Consider the following 16,912-nt stretch of genomic DNA (forward strand, 5'->3'; position numbering starts at 1 on the left):
ATGGTCATTTTCAATTAAAAATGAGTAAAAGAGACACTCAGAATTAAAAATATGTTGCCAATGTTCCCCTTTAATAACATTATGAAATCTTCCAAAAATGTAACGAAAATTTAACAAAATTTGGTCAAATTTAGAGAAAATGGCATGACTAGGAATAAATTTGCTACAAAACATATGGGTTTCTCTGGATGATGTTCAGGCTTTAGCTAAGCCTCATTGTAAAGCAGCCGTGATCTGTGCAAGGTTCCACGTCTCTCTACATAATAAATCTATGTGCAAATGAAAAATAGAGAGAAACTAAATATGATAGGCATCATTTTCTGCCAGGAAAAATAGTAATTATTACTTTAGAGCAATGAACATCTTTGAACTTCATTAAGTTCTTATGGCTTGGATATTTTTTAGTCTCTCACCATTTATAACATGAATACTTATACAGGTATTGAAAATGGTTAACTACAGAAATGAGTACTTTACGGCACACATACCTTGCTCTAAAAAGCGCTAAAAGCACAATTCCGAAACTCCCCAAACTGATATATACCTTTAATCTTAGGTGTGAAAAACTTCACCTCTAGAACACTTGTGGTGAGAAAGTTAAATTTGCAAAATCGAAACTCAGTCTTCAGACTCTTCTTCCTTCACCAATACAGTCACAATATTTCATCTGGGCTTCTTAGATCCAAGCCATTGAAATGACTAAGTTTTCTTCTTTTTTTCTCTGTTTCCTAATAGCTGGGACTTACATAACTCCAGAGTGTAAGTATCTCCTGTACCTACCACATGTGAGAATTAAATGATTTTCTAGTGATTGTATTGTTACATTATAAACGAAAATAATTTTTACTTCCATGTAGCTCCCTCTAAACTGTAATGTATTATACAGTTGTTCATCAGTAAAATTATAATAACTATTAGGTGACTGAAAGATTTTTTTTTCATCTTTGAAAAATTATATAATGACTGTCAAAAGAAGAATTACATGAAATAATCTGCTTAGATCTTTCGCGTTAAATCTTTTGGTTTTCTTTTGGAGGTTTCAACATGGAGATTATCGGAGGGAGAGAAGCGTCACCGCATTCCAGGCCCTTTATGGCTTCCATGCAGTATGGCGGCAACCACATTTGCGGGGGAGTGCTGATTCATCCGCAGTGGGTGCTGACAGCAGCCCACTGCCACTCTCGGTGAGTACTAGGCTTACTGTGTTTCCTCAAGTCGGCTAGAAGAGAAGCTCGCCTCTCCCAGGAGAGAAGTGGATCTACCCTTAGCTTCTGTGAGAACTGACCAACTGCTGGAGTTTACTTACCCTCTCACACATCCGCGATTCTGCCCCAAGTTCTCCTTTTCTGGGAGATCTAGGCAACCCAATAGACAAATTCAAATCCTTCATTGTAATGCCTGGGAACACAGCAACAGTTATAACTGAAGCGGCAGTATTCCTGACCTTGTTAGGGGAACTCAGACAACCTGAGTTTGCACCCCATTTTACAAATGGGAAATAATAATAGTAGTATATAACTGCTTCATGCGGTTTTGAGGATTAAATAGTATCTATTTAAATATTTTAGCATGCTTAGCACATAGTAAGCTGCAAATAAGTTGCAGCTCTTATTACTGTTATATGTATGAGGAGCCTGATTTGCTAATAGAGTTTTCTTTTTTTGTTGTTTTTGTTTTTTTTATTTTTTTATTTTTTTATTTTTTTGCTAATAGGGTTTTGAGACCCCTTACCTTAACTCCTCTGCTCAACGCCCACCACGGAGGTCTGAGGCCCACAGTTTGGGAATCACAGCTGTAAGGGGCAACAATCTAACTAGGTGAAAAAAAAAAGTATAGATGATTTACAAAGAAAAAGAGAGAGAGAGAGAGTTATTTTTTCTGGGATACTTAAAATGAAAGCTTTTCTAAAGATAGACTATAACCTCTCATTCTATGATTCTCTTACTTCAGCTAAAAATGTCCAAAACCCTTCTTGGGATGCCGCTACCATCACAAAAGGAAAAGCAATAGAAAACTAATTTGGCCTTTGTTGTTTTGTTTGTTTGTTTCAGCTTGGGGGGTAGTTTTTGTTTGTATGTTTCTTCCTTATGTTTCTCGCCTGAATAAGCTAAGAAAAGATGGGGCCTTCTCCTTTCCTTGCAAATATGACAGCACTTCACTTAAGAACCTCTTAGCCATAATCATTTACTCTCTAGGCATCAGTTATATCTAAATGGAACAACTGAATTGACTTGCTTCTCATATTTTGGGGATTTTGTTTGGTTGCCCCATTTTAATGAGACTGTTTGAACACAAATTAGAAATTCTGAAGCCTGCAAACTGTGAGAACTTCTGTTTTATTTCTAAATAGCAAGCCACTAATTTCCGATTTAACATGGCTACTTCATTTAAGCAGGGTTCTTGCTGTCACAGAAATCACCCTTGTGTCCTCATCAGTTCTGTCTTTTCTAGGTCACTTGTCCCCTGGGGACCAGCTAAGCAGAGGGTGACTATCAATAAATGTTCATTCAATTCAGAATATGCACATCTTCAAATATGCTTGTGGTTACACATTCAAATGGGTTATAACCTCCCCAGACATAGAGCTTGATTTATTATAAATGCTGAACAAATGCTGGATAGGAAAGAGGAAATAAATTGGAGGGGAGGGGTTTTTTTGTGTTTTGGTTTTTGCTAAGCTAAATGCCCAGTATGTGAAGTCCTTCACAAGCCATAAATTGCTATCCAAAGGTAAATAGTATTATTAAGTTGAATTTTAAATTTTGTCAAGTGAACTTGACTCAGTAGAAATAGATTCCCAAATTGAAAAATTGGGAAAAAGAGGTCTTGGAATTAAAAAAAAAAAAAAAAAACACTATTAATAAATATTATTTTAAATGGCTGTAGTTTAAAGAACTGCAGAATATGTGGATCAGATTTCCTCTACAGGACACTTGGGTGTAAAAATGTAGGCAGGTTGGTGCTTAGAAAAATATAAAGCTTTATGAAATCCAAAATATTTATGAAATAGTTCAATGGTGGCTTCCCTCAAATGGACTCCCAAGTATCCTGTGAGAATAGTTTACTAACTCCAGGCCCCTCTGTCAGCAAAATGGTGAAGGGGGCCAAATCTGGGGTGTTCCCTTCTCACTACCCATCCACGCTAAGTTCCTCACTTAGTCTCTTGGCCCCTTTATTAGTTGCCATGCCAATTATAAAAGGAAACCAGTAAAAAATCCTCTTGTATAACATTTTCAGCATTTCAATTTATCAGAAGCAAAACTCTCACCAACTCTTGTCCACCGTCTTCCTTAGTCTCCTCCAATGCCTTCTCCCACTGATCACTCCCCCATCCTCTCACCTGCCTAGCCAGTGAATAGATAGAACCGCCCCCCTCCAACCCAGCCCCTTCCACATGGCCTCACTCCATCCCAAATCACTCAAGGCTCCCAGAGTAGCATGGTTACCAATCCAGACTCCAGGTTCAAACCAAAGAAGCTTTAATCCCCCCTGCATTTGCATCCCAGAGCCTCCGCTTAATATCGGTGGGACTTTCTCAAGTTTGTCAATTTATCTGATCATCAATTCCCTCATCTGCAAAATGGGGCTAATCATAATACCTCCTTCACAGGGCTGTTGTGAGGTTTAAATGAGGGAAAATATGTAAAATGCTTAGCACAAAACCTGGCACACTACAGTAACTTAATAAATGTCACCTAATGTTATGTTAATATCTGTACCTTCCATGGTAATCACCGAGGAACAAATATCATGGTCCAGTCGTGCTGATGGGATAAAACCATGACAGCCCATCTCTGACAGCCAGGTAATTCCCTCCTCTCTTAGGCAAGAGAATTCCAAAAATAGGGACCCTACCTTCACTAACGCACCCAGAGGAATGGGTCTAAGCAGAAACACTGCTCAGTGCCAAGGCAGAGTGGCAGAGGAAATAAGAGGCTTGAAGGGGCTTGGCACGGGGCTTATAGAGGTGCCTTGCAGCCAGACACCTCCGGATGATTCTGACTCAGGTGGTCCAAAGACCACCTGTGGAGAAACACTGCGCTGTGCCAAAGAGACACTAGTATTGTTACTTCTCCTCGGTGGGAATTCATACCTGGATTTAGGTAAGGAGGTGGGATCCTAGAACTCAGGTAATTCCAGGTATCCTGTGGGCAGAAAAAAATTGACCTCTGTAGTACAGATTACAGTTGAAGTGTATCTAGAAATGGAAAGTTCAGAAAACATTCATGGTCTGCTTGCGTTGTTTTTGGTATTCACATGTCCCAGTGGAGACAAAAATAACTAAAACACTTCAAAGCCATTAACAAGTCAAGGAAATTGGTAGAAGATGAAGGAAAAACAGACATTTTCTCAGCGCCCTTCCCCTAGTCAGAATTCATCTTCCACGTCCTGCATTTGTATCTCCCAGCCTTCCTGTGTTAGTTATTTATGTATGTATCCATCTTTTCTATTATATCAGTAGTCCCAGGGATTTTATATCATCCTTCCCCTCCAAAGCTTTGGGTTTAGTGAGTATGCTGAATTTGAGTTTGAATCAATCCTGGGAAATCCAATCTACATCCTTTGAGAAATTTCATCCCCATCCTGATTTTGCAATAGACAAACTTTTCAACAAATAGAGCTGGAATTCCCAAAATAAACCAGAATAAACTCTTTTGGTGGAAACCAAAAAATGGTAATTCCCAGCAGTCACAGCCCTGCCATACGCAAACCCACCCCGTCATAGCCGTATACTGGCTCCCCAAACCTGAAACAACCTCTTATTCCTTTTTCCGTATGTTTCTGTGCTCTTTTTAATTTTTATTAATCTTTATTCATATGTATATATGTGTGTTTATTGGGTATGTGTGTTTTTGTTGTAATCTGCCCTCTTTTCCACGTGACAATGAAATAGTTACATGTAAACAAATATAATTCTTTTTATCCCCCTCCTTGTTCCAAAAAAGGATTTGAAGTCGTTTCCTGAGAACACACATTAAAATGGGATATTTTTGTAGTATGCAAATGGCTCCAAGGTGTTGTCAAGATCTCAAAAAAAAAATTTATATTTTCATAACTAGATGTAAATATAATTTTATTCAACATACAGTAAGTCAGATCAACTGTTGAAACACTGGTACTAAAATTGTATATGACTAGAGATTTCAAAAAAAAAAAACTGTTGTTCCTTCATCTGACTCACCAGTTTTTATCCTCTAAATCTCCACAATGGAATTATCAATGACTACTAACTCTAAAGTGTCTTAATTTCAAATGATTTTTCACCTTGAGGAAAGTTTTCCCTTCTTGTCTAAATCATCTTTCTAACTGAGGGGACAGAACATATGAGTATAGTTGAAAGCCATCTAATGGACCTTACTTCTCCATATCGCCCTGAGATGAGGTTTAGACATACCAGATTAGCAAGTGTAGAGTTGTACCTTTTTACCTTTTAGTTACTAAAACACTTAACGTTGGGAAGATGAAAAATTTCTAGATATTGATGGTGGTGGTGATGGGTGAACAGCAATGTAAATGTATTTAATGCCTCAGAACCATTTAAAAATGGTTAAAGATATAAATTTCATGTTATGTATATTTTACCTCAATAAAAAAAACTTAACAATGGTGGATATAAATCACAACCCACAAACTCGAGAAATATAATTTCCTTTATTTTTATATAAATTAACACAACTTTATTGTAAACTTGATCTCAGTCACTTAGGGTTTCACTCCTTTTTCCCCACAGTAGGGTACACGTCCTGATATTCTTTTGCAAGGCTGGGGAATTGGAGTGGGATGGGTTTGGCCCTTGTTATCATCCATTCATGATTGGGTCCACTGAACCTCTGTCACTCCACCTAATCCTACACAGGTTATCTTGGAGCTGGCCCTTATTCCTGTAGGTATATGGCCCCCTCCACCATTTCTACTCCTCACTGGAAGATTTGAGAATCATTCTATGGTGTCTATTCTCTTTGCTTTCCTTAGGTTTGCCAAAGACCAGTCTTCCAAAGTGGTTTTAGGAGCACACTCTCTCTCAAAGAATGAGGCCTCCAAACAAACATTTGAGATTAAAAGATTCATACGATTCCCAAGATTTACATCAGATCCTAAATCAAATGATATTATGCTGGTTGAGGTATGTAGCATTGTGTTCCTTCAGTTTCTCCTACATTCTTATACAGCACAGTTCAGTTGTTAAATCATCTACACAAAAGGATGTTGTTGGCACTCTCCCCATGTTCGAGGTGATTGTGACATATTTTATAAGGGCCCATTTTGCTCCATTTACTGCCTTGAGAGAAACAAGAAGTTATCACAGATGCATCTGGGCTGTATTTATACAAGTTAAAACTGCTCTGATGCTCGCATACATGGGAGGAGAACATCCCAACAGGCCCAAGGATCCACGCTTTTTTCCCCAATGCTTTTCTCATTAGCAAGTGAAAAATACAAGTCACTTATATAACAGAGCCAAGCAAGTGACTTCAGAGATACAGAAGTGAGTTACAACTTAGTCTAGACCATACTTAGTCTAGTCCAAACTTAGTCTAGACCATACTCAAGGGTCCTATCTAGCAGGAAATAGCCCAGCCCTCAAAGTCATGACCTATGGATGTTATTCCACAGCAAACCATCCAATGCAGAGCAAAGGCCAGTTTGCTTGAGACTGGGCAAAATTCCTGCTCTGTGTAAGCTCCCTCCCCCAGGGTCACTGAGCTCTAAGGGGAACGAAGAGCGTGTTCAGGAAAGCAGCAACCACAGATGCAGCTGTGGGCTACCACCAGAGTAGATTCAAGAAGAGGGACGCCCTCCTAGCACAGAGGGACCACACAGACATCACTCAGGCTAATGATACTACTGGGGACAAATGATAATTTATTCTCTTTTCAATCTGTCAGCTTCACACGGCCGCAAAACTCAACAAACATGTCCAACTGCTCCACCCAAGAGCCAAAAATGATATTACAGCTGGAACAAAATGCCAGGTTATTGGCTGGGGAGCCACTGACCCAGAATGTTTTAGGCCCTCTGATACCCTGCGAGAAGTCACTGTTACTGTCATAAGTCGAAAAGTTTGCAACAGCCGAAGTTATTACAACCACGACCCTATTATAACTAAAAACATGATATGTGCAGGAGACGCCAGAGGCCAGAAGGATTCCTGCCAGGTAAGAACCCCTCACTCAAACAGGCACTTCAGGCTGCTGAGCTACACTCAGGCCCCACCTGCACACCCGCACCGAGGAGGAGAGGCGTGGAGAACATCACATTACAACTCCAGAAAGGTGCCCTCCAATCCTGCACGGTGTTCTCTATGCTTTCTCATCTACCAATGCAAATGCGTCATAAGTACTTGCGCAACACGTAGTAAACACTCATTAAGTGTTTGTTCATCAGGATAGTTAACTATATCTGATAACTTTTACAGACTTCCGCTGAGGAGTATTACCGCCCTTAGAAAGCCTACCAACTCTGAGGTCACTAGTGGTGATTAGAAGATAACTTCTCAACCCCCCACCATCACCACCTTTAAAGATTTATTTATTGACTGATTGATTGATTGCTATGTTGGGTCTTCATTTCTGTGCGAGGGCTTTCTCTAGTTGCGGCAAGCGGGGGCCACTCTTCATCGCGGTGCGCGGGCCTCTCACTGTCGCGGCCTCTCTTGTTGCGGAGCACAGACTCCAGACGCGCAGGCTCAGTAGTTGTGGCTCACGGGCCTAGTTGCTCCGCGGCATGTGGGATCTTCCCAGACCAGGGCTCGAACCCGTGTCCCCTGCATTAGCAGGCAGATTCTCAACCACTGCGCCACCAGGGAAGCCCCATCACCACCTTTAAACGAATAGACAGGTCTTCTAAAACTCAAATGCAAAAAGCTCAAATGTATATTATGTGTTTCTTAAATAATGTTGACTAACTGCTAACTGACTAAAAGGAACAACAGTCATGCTTTTCAAAATCTTCTGTTTCCTGAGGTAGTAAAAAAAAAAAAAATAGGTGATCATGTTTACAGGTGATGAAGGCTACCTAGCACAGATGGATTACTAATTTTTTAAAAATTACAATATAATATTCACATTATACTATAGTAAGCATTATCAAGGGGAGGGTATGATGATGACAAAGATCATGTGTAACTGCGGTGCCCCAAGATCATCATCCCCCTCAGCCTCTGTTTTCACAGCCAACCAAGCACAAAGTACTGCAGTTTGTGATGTGCATGGCAGCAGAGGCAAAGACTGCTCTTTAGATTTGAAAGCCAGCTCCTTATCTGAAAGGCCAGGCTTCCCCCTCTATCACCTTGTCACTTTCCTTGACAGAATTTTTGTTTATTGTTTTGTTATCAGAGTGAGTCCTCAAGAATCAGTTCATTGAGCAAGTATTTACTAAGTGTTGGGTATGTGCAGAGCCCCACATTCAATCATATGACGATAGAAAAAAATGATAGAGAAGATAGAGCACCTGCCACCAAGACATTTACTTGAATACATTGCTCTTTTCTACCAGTCTCAATAGCAACTTGATTTCAAATCCATGAGCACCAAAATGAAATTCATAATTTTGAAAATTTCTTTTATTTCAGTGGGTTATTTCAAACTTTATGTCTACCCATTTCTTCATGAATAAAGTTCAGCAGTCACTGATTACCGAAGGATGTATATATACATAGTCTTAGACAGAGACAGGGACATGGACAAAGAGAGGCAGACAGACAGATGGACAGAACCATGGTCCTGGATGGAGACAGAGACACAGAGAATCTATACTACGTCAGGGGCTGTATCGGGCACTCTGCAGGACACAAAGAAACCAAGGACCCAGATAATAATCCTTTGAGTAATTAACAGCTGATGGTTGAAAAAGTTCAACAGCTTCTTACCAAGTATCTGCCCATTTTCTTCTTTCCAGGGTGACTCAGGGGGCCCCTTGATCTGCAAAGGTGCCTTCCACGCCCTAGTCTCTGGAGGTCGTAAATGTGGTGATGCCAAGAAACCTGGAATCTACATCCTATTAACCTGGAAATACCAGGCTTGGATCAAAAGCAACTTGGCCCCATCTCATGCAAACTAAGACTACCCATGATTTTCTTGGCTCTACTAGTTGCTTGTTTTCGTTTTTGTTTCATAATATGTTCCACAGGCCAACTTATCTTCAGAGGTAGTTGAATGTAGCTAAATGGAGCACAGTTAGGGTACACTCCTGACCCATTAGGACTGATTTTGTTAAGGAATCAAGCTCTTTTTCACATGTACCACTGATGTATTTCTACTCTGCCGATCTTATTCTGAATAAAATTTAGAAGACTATCTGCTTGTCTTGTATGGAAATAGGATACAGGGAATGATATATCCCCCGACTCCACGCACACTCCCCCAAAAGGGCAAAAAGGTGATTAAACAAGACAGTAATGGCATCACCTTTAATCAGATTTATGTTGTGATTTCTGTTGGATCATCCTAAGCTGTATTTTTAAAATAAGAAACACTAAATTCAAACACCCCAACTCAAGTTAAGAAAAAATCATCAAGGTTTATACAAATATTTAGATAGTACTTATTATTTTTTTATGTCAGATTTTGTTCCAAACAGGATTTAAAGCAACATACAAAAATACCTGCAATAAAACAAAATATGAAATTAAAAACAATTTTTCCTCAAAAAATTAATAGAAATACAATGTGATCCAGCAATTTCACTTCTGGATATTTGTCTGAAGAGAATGAAAACACTAACTCAAAAAGATATATGCACCCCCACGTTCATGCAGAACTATTTACAATAGCCAAGATATGGAAACAACTTAAGTGTCTATTGATGGATGATGAATAAAGAAACTGGTGTGTATACACACACACACACACACACACACACACACAATGGAATACTATTCAACCATAAAAAAGAAGGAAATCTTGCCATTTGCAAAAAACATAGATGGACCTCAAGGGCATTATGCTAAGTGAAATAAGTCAGACAGAGAAAGACAGATACCAAATGACCTCTCTTATATGTGGAGTCTTTAAAAAAAAAAAAAAAGCTCTTAGATACAGAGAACAGATTAGATTGGTGGTTGCCAGAGGTGGGGGATAAGAAGTGAGAAAAATGGGTGAAGAGGGTCAAAGGGCAAATAAATGAATAAATACATTTAATTAATTAACTAATTAATTAAAATAAATAATAATTTGGTGAAGAAATTGAGGCAAGGAGGAAATGAGAGTAAGAAAGATTAGATGAAGATAGGAATGTTGTTAATACCCAAAGTGCCATAATTTTCTCCCTACACTTTTGCTAGAAGGAGCCATATTTGGCTCTATGCTTCACATGAGTCAACGCAAAAAGATCAGCAGAATCAGTTACATGAATTACAGTATCCAGGAAATAAAAATAAACTATTTTCCCAGAACTAGGGCCACTGGTGCTAGAACTAAAACTAAAACAGAGCTTTCTTCCATGATCCTCTTAAGAAGGACACTGTGCCATGGTTCCTATGTCCCTACCAAAGGCATCAGGATCCCCTGAGAAGACTGTTTGGAATATAGATTGTTCTGAGTCCTTGCCTAGAAATTCAGATTGAATAGGCTTGAGGTGGGCCTGGAAACCTGCATTGTTTAAAAGCAATACAGTTGATTCTGACAAACGCTCAAATCCAAAAGCCACTGATAATGAACATCCTTAATAACATATTACAAAAAAGAACAGTAAGTTCTTGGCATTGTTTTTTTTTTTTTTTAAAGAATTTCACTTTTATTTATTTATTTATTTATTTAGGCTGTGTTGGGTCTTCGTTTCTGTGTGAGGGCTTTCTCTAGTTGAGGCAAGTGGGGGCCACTCTTCATCGCGGTGCGCGGGCCTCTCACTATCGTGGCCTCTCTTGTTGTGGAGCACAGGCTCCAGACGCGCAGGCTCAGTAGTTGTGGCTCACGGGCTTAGTTGCTCCGCGGCATGTGGGATCTTCCCAGACCAGGGCTTGAACCCGTGTCCCCTGCATTGGCAGGCAGATTCTCAACCACTGCGCCACCAGGGAAGCCCGGCATTGTTTTTTATAAATCCTTCAATGTGAACTGACAACAGAAGACCAAAGTGCAATTCAGTAGGGGCACTTGAGGGTCTCAGCTGTCCTTGACTGTGGTGGTCCAGTGATTGACTGGTAACTCTTTCCAATTTGAGTGGGTGGTGGTGGACGATGGGAGCATCATTTCAGGCTTCTCCTTCAATGGTCAGAAACCAAAAGGTTCATCTCAGCCTTTATATTTAATTTGGGTTTCAGGAGAGAAATAGCACTTATTTCCAAGTACCACCGTTGAGTTTTGTTACATTCATATAGAAAAGGACTCTTTTATGTTTGTTTGTTTGTTTGTTTGTTGTCATGGCTTTTAGAAACCATTAACCAGCACTATTCTACTATGAATACTTAGCCAAATGGAAGCACTGCGTTAAAAAGCAACCTAATTAAAAGTATAGAACTGCTTTGAGAATAAAGTAATAGAAAAGTTTCTTTAAATATTCCATTTTGGGCTTCCCTGGTGGCGCAGTGGTTGAGAATCTGCCTGCTAATGCAGGAGACACGGGTTCGAGCCCTGGTCTGGGAAGATCCCACATGCCACGGAGCAGCTGGGCCCGTGAGCCACAGCTGCTGAGCCTGCGCGTCTGGAGCCTGTGCCCCGCAACGGGAGGGGCCGCGATAGTGAAAGGCCCGCGCACCGCGATGAAGAGCGGTCCCCGCACCGCGATGAAGAGTGGCCCCCACTTGCCGCAACTAGAGAAAGCCCTCGCACGAACCGAAGACCCAGCACAGCCAAAAATAAATAAATAAATAAATAAATAAATAAATAAATAAATAAAATTTAAAAAAAAAAAAAAAAAAAAATATTCCATTTTGTGTCATTTTGATTCATTAAAAATATACTGATTATGACCGAGAAATCCAAGACTATACTTCATAAGAAAAAAAGGGGTGGGAGGAATTGTAGAAACTCTGGACTCACCATTAAAAAAATAATTATCTCATCTAAATTTCAAATCCATGGAACATATTGTTGCAAGTCTCTTTAATGTAACAAAAGGACTGTTGAGATTTCTTCGGATTGCAGTTGGTGAGTACCCTGAAAATTTGTCACTAAAACCTGAGAGTTGTGTTTTGATTTTAGACTCCATGCTGTTCACATCCAATAGTCCAACCAGATCAGATTGCCAAAGAGGAAGCTTCTGTCAACAGCTATGGAAGGTCTGGTGACTCTGAAACTGGAAGATAAACAGTTTATTTTGAAAAGCAGCTGATGATGGAGTCTGCAATTGAAAAGTATCCCTGATCCTTTCAGGGAAGTAGTATTTTATTAAACATACCAAAATCTTTCCAAAATAGCCTAAAATAATATAGCATTTTAGTTTGGGGAATTCTGTCTTTGAGAGCTTATTTGATTCCATCTGTGGCCTCAAAGACAAGTTGAGAGTCAAAAATGAGGCAAATATCCACATTTTAAAACTGCTCCTATACTTCAATTTAAATTTTTTTTTAATTAAAAAAAATTTTTTGAACTGCTCCAAGGTTTTAGGGGAACTGTTGTCATTCTGAATTATCCCATCTCCTCCCTTCTCCATGACTGTAGACAGAGCATATTTTCCTTCCTCACAGACACAGAAAAAGGCTTCATGTTTTACGTCCATCCAGTTTTAATAAAAAGTGACAGCACTGAAAACAGTTAGGTCCAAATATAATGCCTGAGCAACTGAACCAGCCTAGAACAAGGTAGCAGAGCTAGTCTCTCTCATAGTTTTTACACAAAATAAATCCCAGCTCACCCTGAAATGATCAAAAGAACAGTGCTTCAGAGCTTGATTGTTTCAGAAAGTATCTCACTAAAGAAGAACTGCTCTCAATCAATCAGGGCCCCTCTTCCTCTTTGACTAAGCTCTCAGTTTGGGAAAGGACACACACGTGATGAGGGAGAAAGCAGACTGTCCAAGGACAATGTACTCAGATCTCTCAAAAAGCTTACACTTCCACAAGATTACTGAGACACCACAAGATTACTGAGACACACATGAAAGCTGCCCATACGTTGTCTTAAGAGTTCTTTGAGTACCAAGTCATGCTGGCTGAACAGTTGGGTTCCTTGAGTCTTGGAGGATTCAACCCTGGTTTCAGGCTTTCACACACTGACTTCCTGTTTACAAATGTTAACTTCTTCAGTCCTTTTGCTAAGTCATATCAGTCAACTCCAGATTTACAAACCCTCCTCATCACCTTTTATCCTCTACCATGAAAGGGTCATGTTCATTTTCTGGTTGTAACCATAAATGTCTATATAACAGCTTATTAGAGGCAACCTATGGGGCTTATACGGAGGCATCTCCTGAGAACTTAGAAGTAAGTAGAATTAAACTGCCCTCTGAGAGTTAAAATTTAAACTTCATACACATTGGTAGAGACAGTGAAGTTCCCAAGCTTACAAGATAGGCTGTAATCTGCTTGAAAGTTAACAACTCTCAAGAGTGTCCCAGTCAGAAGGGGAGGAGGACATCCGTGGATACAGGGAAGAGGAGACAACACAGGCAGAGGTCCAACAAGAGCTGACAGGGAAAGAGGGGAAGTGAGCCTTTAAACCTGCCTTCTGGTCCCACAGCAAGCCCATCCTGCCTTTAGCCTGATTCCCTTAGACATTCAGATGATTTATCTGGTCTTTTTCTAATTCCATGCTCACCAAGCAAACTTCAGTGAGCATTTTGCTCCCCCTGACGGTTATTTCTCATTGCAAAATAATAAACGTTTTGCTTCTCTACATCTATGATTTTTTTTCTTTACCTTTAAGTTGGGGTAATTTGAATTTCTCTTTAAGACTCAAATTTACTCTAGTGTGCTAAAAAAAAAAATCAAGTTTCAATCTCTACAGTAATGAAGGTCAACTCTGAACCTTGATAAATTCACCAACATAATGAATTTTAACTACCGCATGAGGCTTTTCAACAGATCAACAACCTGCCTTTCCCCTAAAGAGTACTCTGCCATCCCTGCTCTGGTCACGGGCATAAAATGTGTTCATATCTGGAGTATTTATACATGCATATTCCCAACTCCAAGAAGTATTATGGGTTTTTAGCTGTGTTTTATCTGTTTCCTTCATAGCAGAGCCTGCTGGTTTGCTACTCAACAGCCATCTCCGTCTTCCCTGCTAACAAAACTCACATTTTATTTGGAGTCACAAATGTACACAGCTAAAAGATGGTCTTTTCCAGCCTCTCTCACTGCTAGTAATGGTCAAGGAGATGTAAGTGAAAATCATTGGCTGGGAGCTGCCAGGAAGTTCCTTTATTTTTTTTTTTTATTTAAATTTTTTTAAATTGAAGTATAGTTGATTTACAATTTGTGTTAGTTTCAGGTGTACAGCAAAGTGATTGAGTTATACATACATACGTGTACGCGCTCACACACACACATATATATAGATTTTTTTCCCAGATTCTTTTCCATTATAGGTTATTACAAGACACTGAATATAGTTCCCTGTGTTATACAGTAGGTCCTTGTTGTTTATCTATTTTATATATCACAGTGTGTATCTGTTAATCCCAAACTCCTAATTTATCCCTCCCTCCCTTTCCCCTTTGATTACCATAAGTTTGTTTTCTGTGTCTGTGAGTCTATTTCTGGTTTGTAAAAAAGTTCATTTGTATCATTTTTTTAGATCCCAAATATAAGTGATATCATATGATATTTGTCTTTCTCTGTCTGACTTACTTCACTTAATATGATAATCTTTAGATCCATCCATGTTGCTGCAAATGGTATTATTTCATTCTTTTTTATGGCTGAGTAATATTCCATTGTATATATATACCAGATCTTCTTTATCCATTCATCTGTTGATGGGCATTTAGGTTGCTTCCATGTCTTGGCTATTGTAAATAGTGCTGCTATGAACATTGGGGTGCCTGTATCTTTTCAAATTAGAGTTTTTGTCTTTTCTGGATATATGCCCAGGAGTAGAATTGGTAACTCTAGTTTTTTGAGGAACCTCCATACTGTTCTTCATGGTGGCTGCACCAATTTACATTCCCACCAACAGTGTAGGGGGTTTCCCTTTTCTCCACACCCTCTCTAGCATTTATTAACTGTAGACATTTTAATGATGGCCATTCTGACTGGTGTGAGGTAATACCTCATTGCAGTTTTGATTTGCATTTCTCTAATAATTACTGATTACGAGCCTCATGTGCCTGTCGGTCATCTTTATGTCTTCTTTGGAGAAAGGTCTGTTTAGGTCTTCTGCCCATTTTTTGATTGAGCTTTTTTTTTTTTTGATATTAAGCTGTATGAGCTGTTTGTATATTTTGGAAATTAATCCCTTGTTGGTAGCATTGTTTGCATATATTTTCTCCCATTCTGTAGGTTGTCTTTTCATTTTGCTTATGATTTCCTTTGCTGTGCAGAAGCTTTTCCATCTAAAACCCACAGGACACCGCAAAAGCAGTTCTAAGTGGGAAGTTTATAGTGATAGAAGCTTACCTCAGGAAGCAAGAAAAATCTCAAATAAACAACCCAAACTTACACCTAAAGCAGCTAGAGAAAGAACAAACAAAACCCAAATTTAGTAGAAGGATAGAAATCATGAAGATCAGAGCAGAAATAAATGAAATAGAGACTAAAAGAAAATACAAAAGATCAATGAAACTAAAACCTGGTTCTTAGAAAAGATAAACAAAATTGATAAACTTTTAGCCAGGAAGTTCCTTTAAAGAGAGCTGATTCAGCAGGAAGGAGTGCCCTTTTCCCCTTCCTCCTTCCTACTGCCTGGATTGTAGATGTGATGGCTAGAACTCCAGCAAAAATGCTGGAACCATGTGGCAAACTTGAATAGAAGCCAAGTGTTAGTGACAATGAAGCAGAGGGGAATCTCTATACTAATCCTGTACTCTTACCTGAGAACTTCTTTTACATGAAAGAAAACATTTATATGTTTAATCCATTATTACTTGGAACTTTCTGTTATATACATCCCTGCCCAATCCTAATAGATAAAATCAGAAATCTAAAATTTCTGTCCCTCGTATATGCTCCAAACAATGGGAAGCATATGTCTTTATGCCCTTATGCCCAGATCCTCCAAAATCCCAAATGCTTTTATCTTTCTAGCAGGCCTTATTTAAATAAGAATTGATTCAGAAAAGTAACCTTTAAATGTTATAATCAATAAATCACTTCCTTCTCATTGTTTCATCCTGTGGCTTAACATGGAGAAAATGCCCTCACTTAACTTGAAAAGATATTTTTATCTTAACCACATACTGCTGCATGGCAAACATTCTTGTTCCTATTATAAAAATAATACATGGTACTCAGTAGCCTGTAACACTATTTTCTCCTTTTGTGTATATTTTGTAAGTGGATCTTGTAGAACTGTTTTTTGTAAAGTTCCATGAAAATAATGTTCTCTGGCATTTGAGGTTATTATTTGTTTTATTATTTCACAATCATTTGAAATAATATAGCAGTTTTTCCATCCAAACTACAAAAGCAATTCCATTGGAAGAACATTGGATATAGTAATACCCTGAATATTAGCAATGTTGTAGAAAACCAAAGCAGACCCACATGTGGTCAGACCAGCCAACAGTGCAAAGAGTGACCACATTAACAACCAATCCAGATAGACTTCTGAGTCCTCATTACTGAGCATCCAGAGAGATTCCCTCATTCATTCACTCATTCATTCATTCATTCATACAAAAAGCACTTATCAAGCACCTCTATTTACTGAGCACCGTGCTGGTCCCTGGAAATACCAAGAAGAAAAGACAATTCCTGCCCTATAGGAACCCATGGACTAGCGAGCAAACATGAACATGCAAATAAACAAATATACTATGCTCCAAAAATTATTATAAAGGTGACATGCATAGAATAGTCATAATGGAGACAGGTACA

At 39.0% G+C, this 16,912-nt stretch overlaps 1 protein-coding gene across 1 annotated transcript; it reads left to right on the top strand.

Moving 5' to 3' along the window:
- Positions 1-681: 681 nt before the first annotated feature.
- On the top strand, positions 682-9,230 carry GZMK (granzyme K). The gene is made up of 5 exons (XM_007195586.2): positions 682-759; positions 1,037-1,184; positions 5,974-6,124; positions 6,888-7,157; positions 8,899-9,230. Exons 1-5 carry the CDS (start codon positions 696-698, stop codon positions 9,058-9,060), a joined length of 795 nt encoding a protein of 264 aa, XP_007195648.1. The 5' UTR covers positions 682-695; the 3' UTR covers positions 9,061-9,230.
- Positions 9,231-16,912: the final 7,682 nt, after the last annotated feature.

The sequence above is a fragment of the Balaenoptera acutorostrata genome, chromosome 2 (assembly GCF_949987535.1).
Source record: "Balaenoptera acutorostrata chromosome 2, mBalAcu1.1, whole genome shotgun sequence".
Taxonomy (NCBI): Eukaryota; Metazoa; Chordata; class Mammalia; order Artiodactyla; family Balaenopteridae; genus Balaenoptera; species Balaenoptera acutorostrata.

Bases quoted from the DNA above. Each gene is read 5' to 3' on its own strand.
- GZMK (XM_007195586.2), top strand. From the start codon at position 696: ATGACTAAGTTTTCTTCTTTTTTTCTCTGTTTCCTAATAGCTGGGACT. The intron at 760-1,036 runs GTAAGTATCTCC...TTTCTTTTGGAG, and splicing joins GACTTACATAACTCCAGAGT to GTTTCAACATGGAGATTATC. The intron at 7,158-8,898 runs GTAAGAACCCCT...TCTTCTTTCCAG, and splicing joins GCCAGAAGGATTCCTGCCAG to GGTGACTCAGGGGGCCCCTT.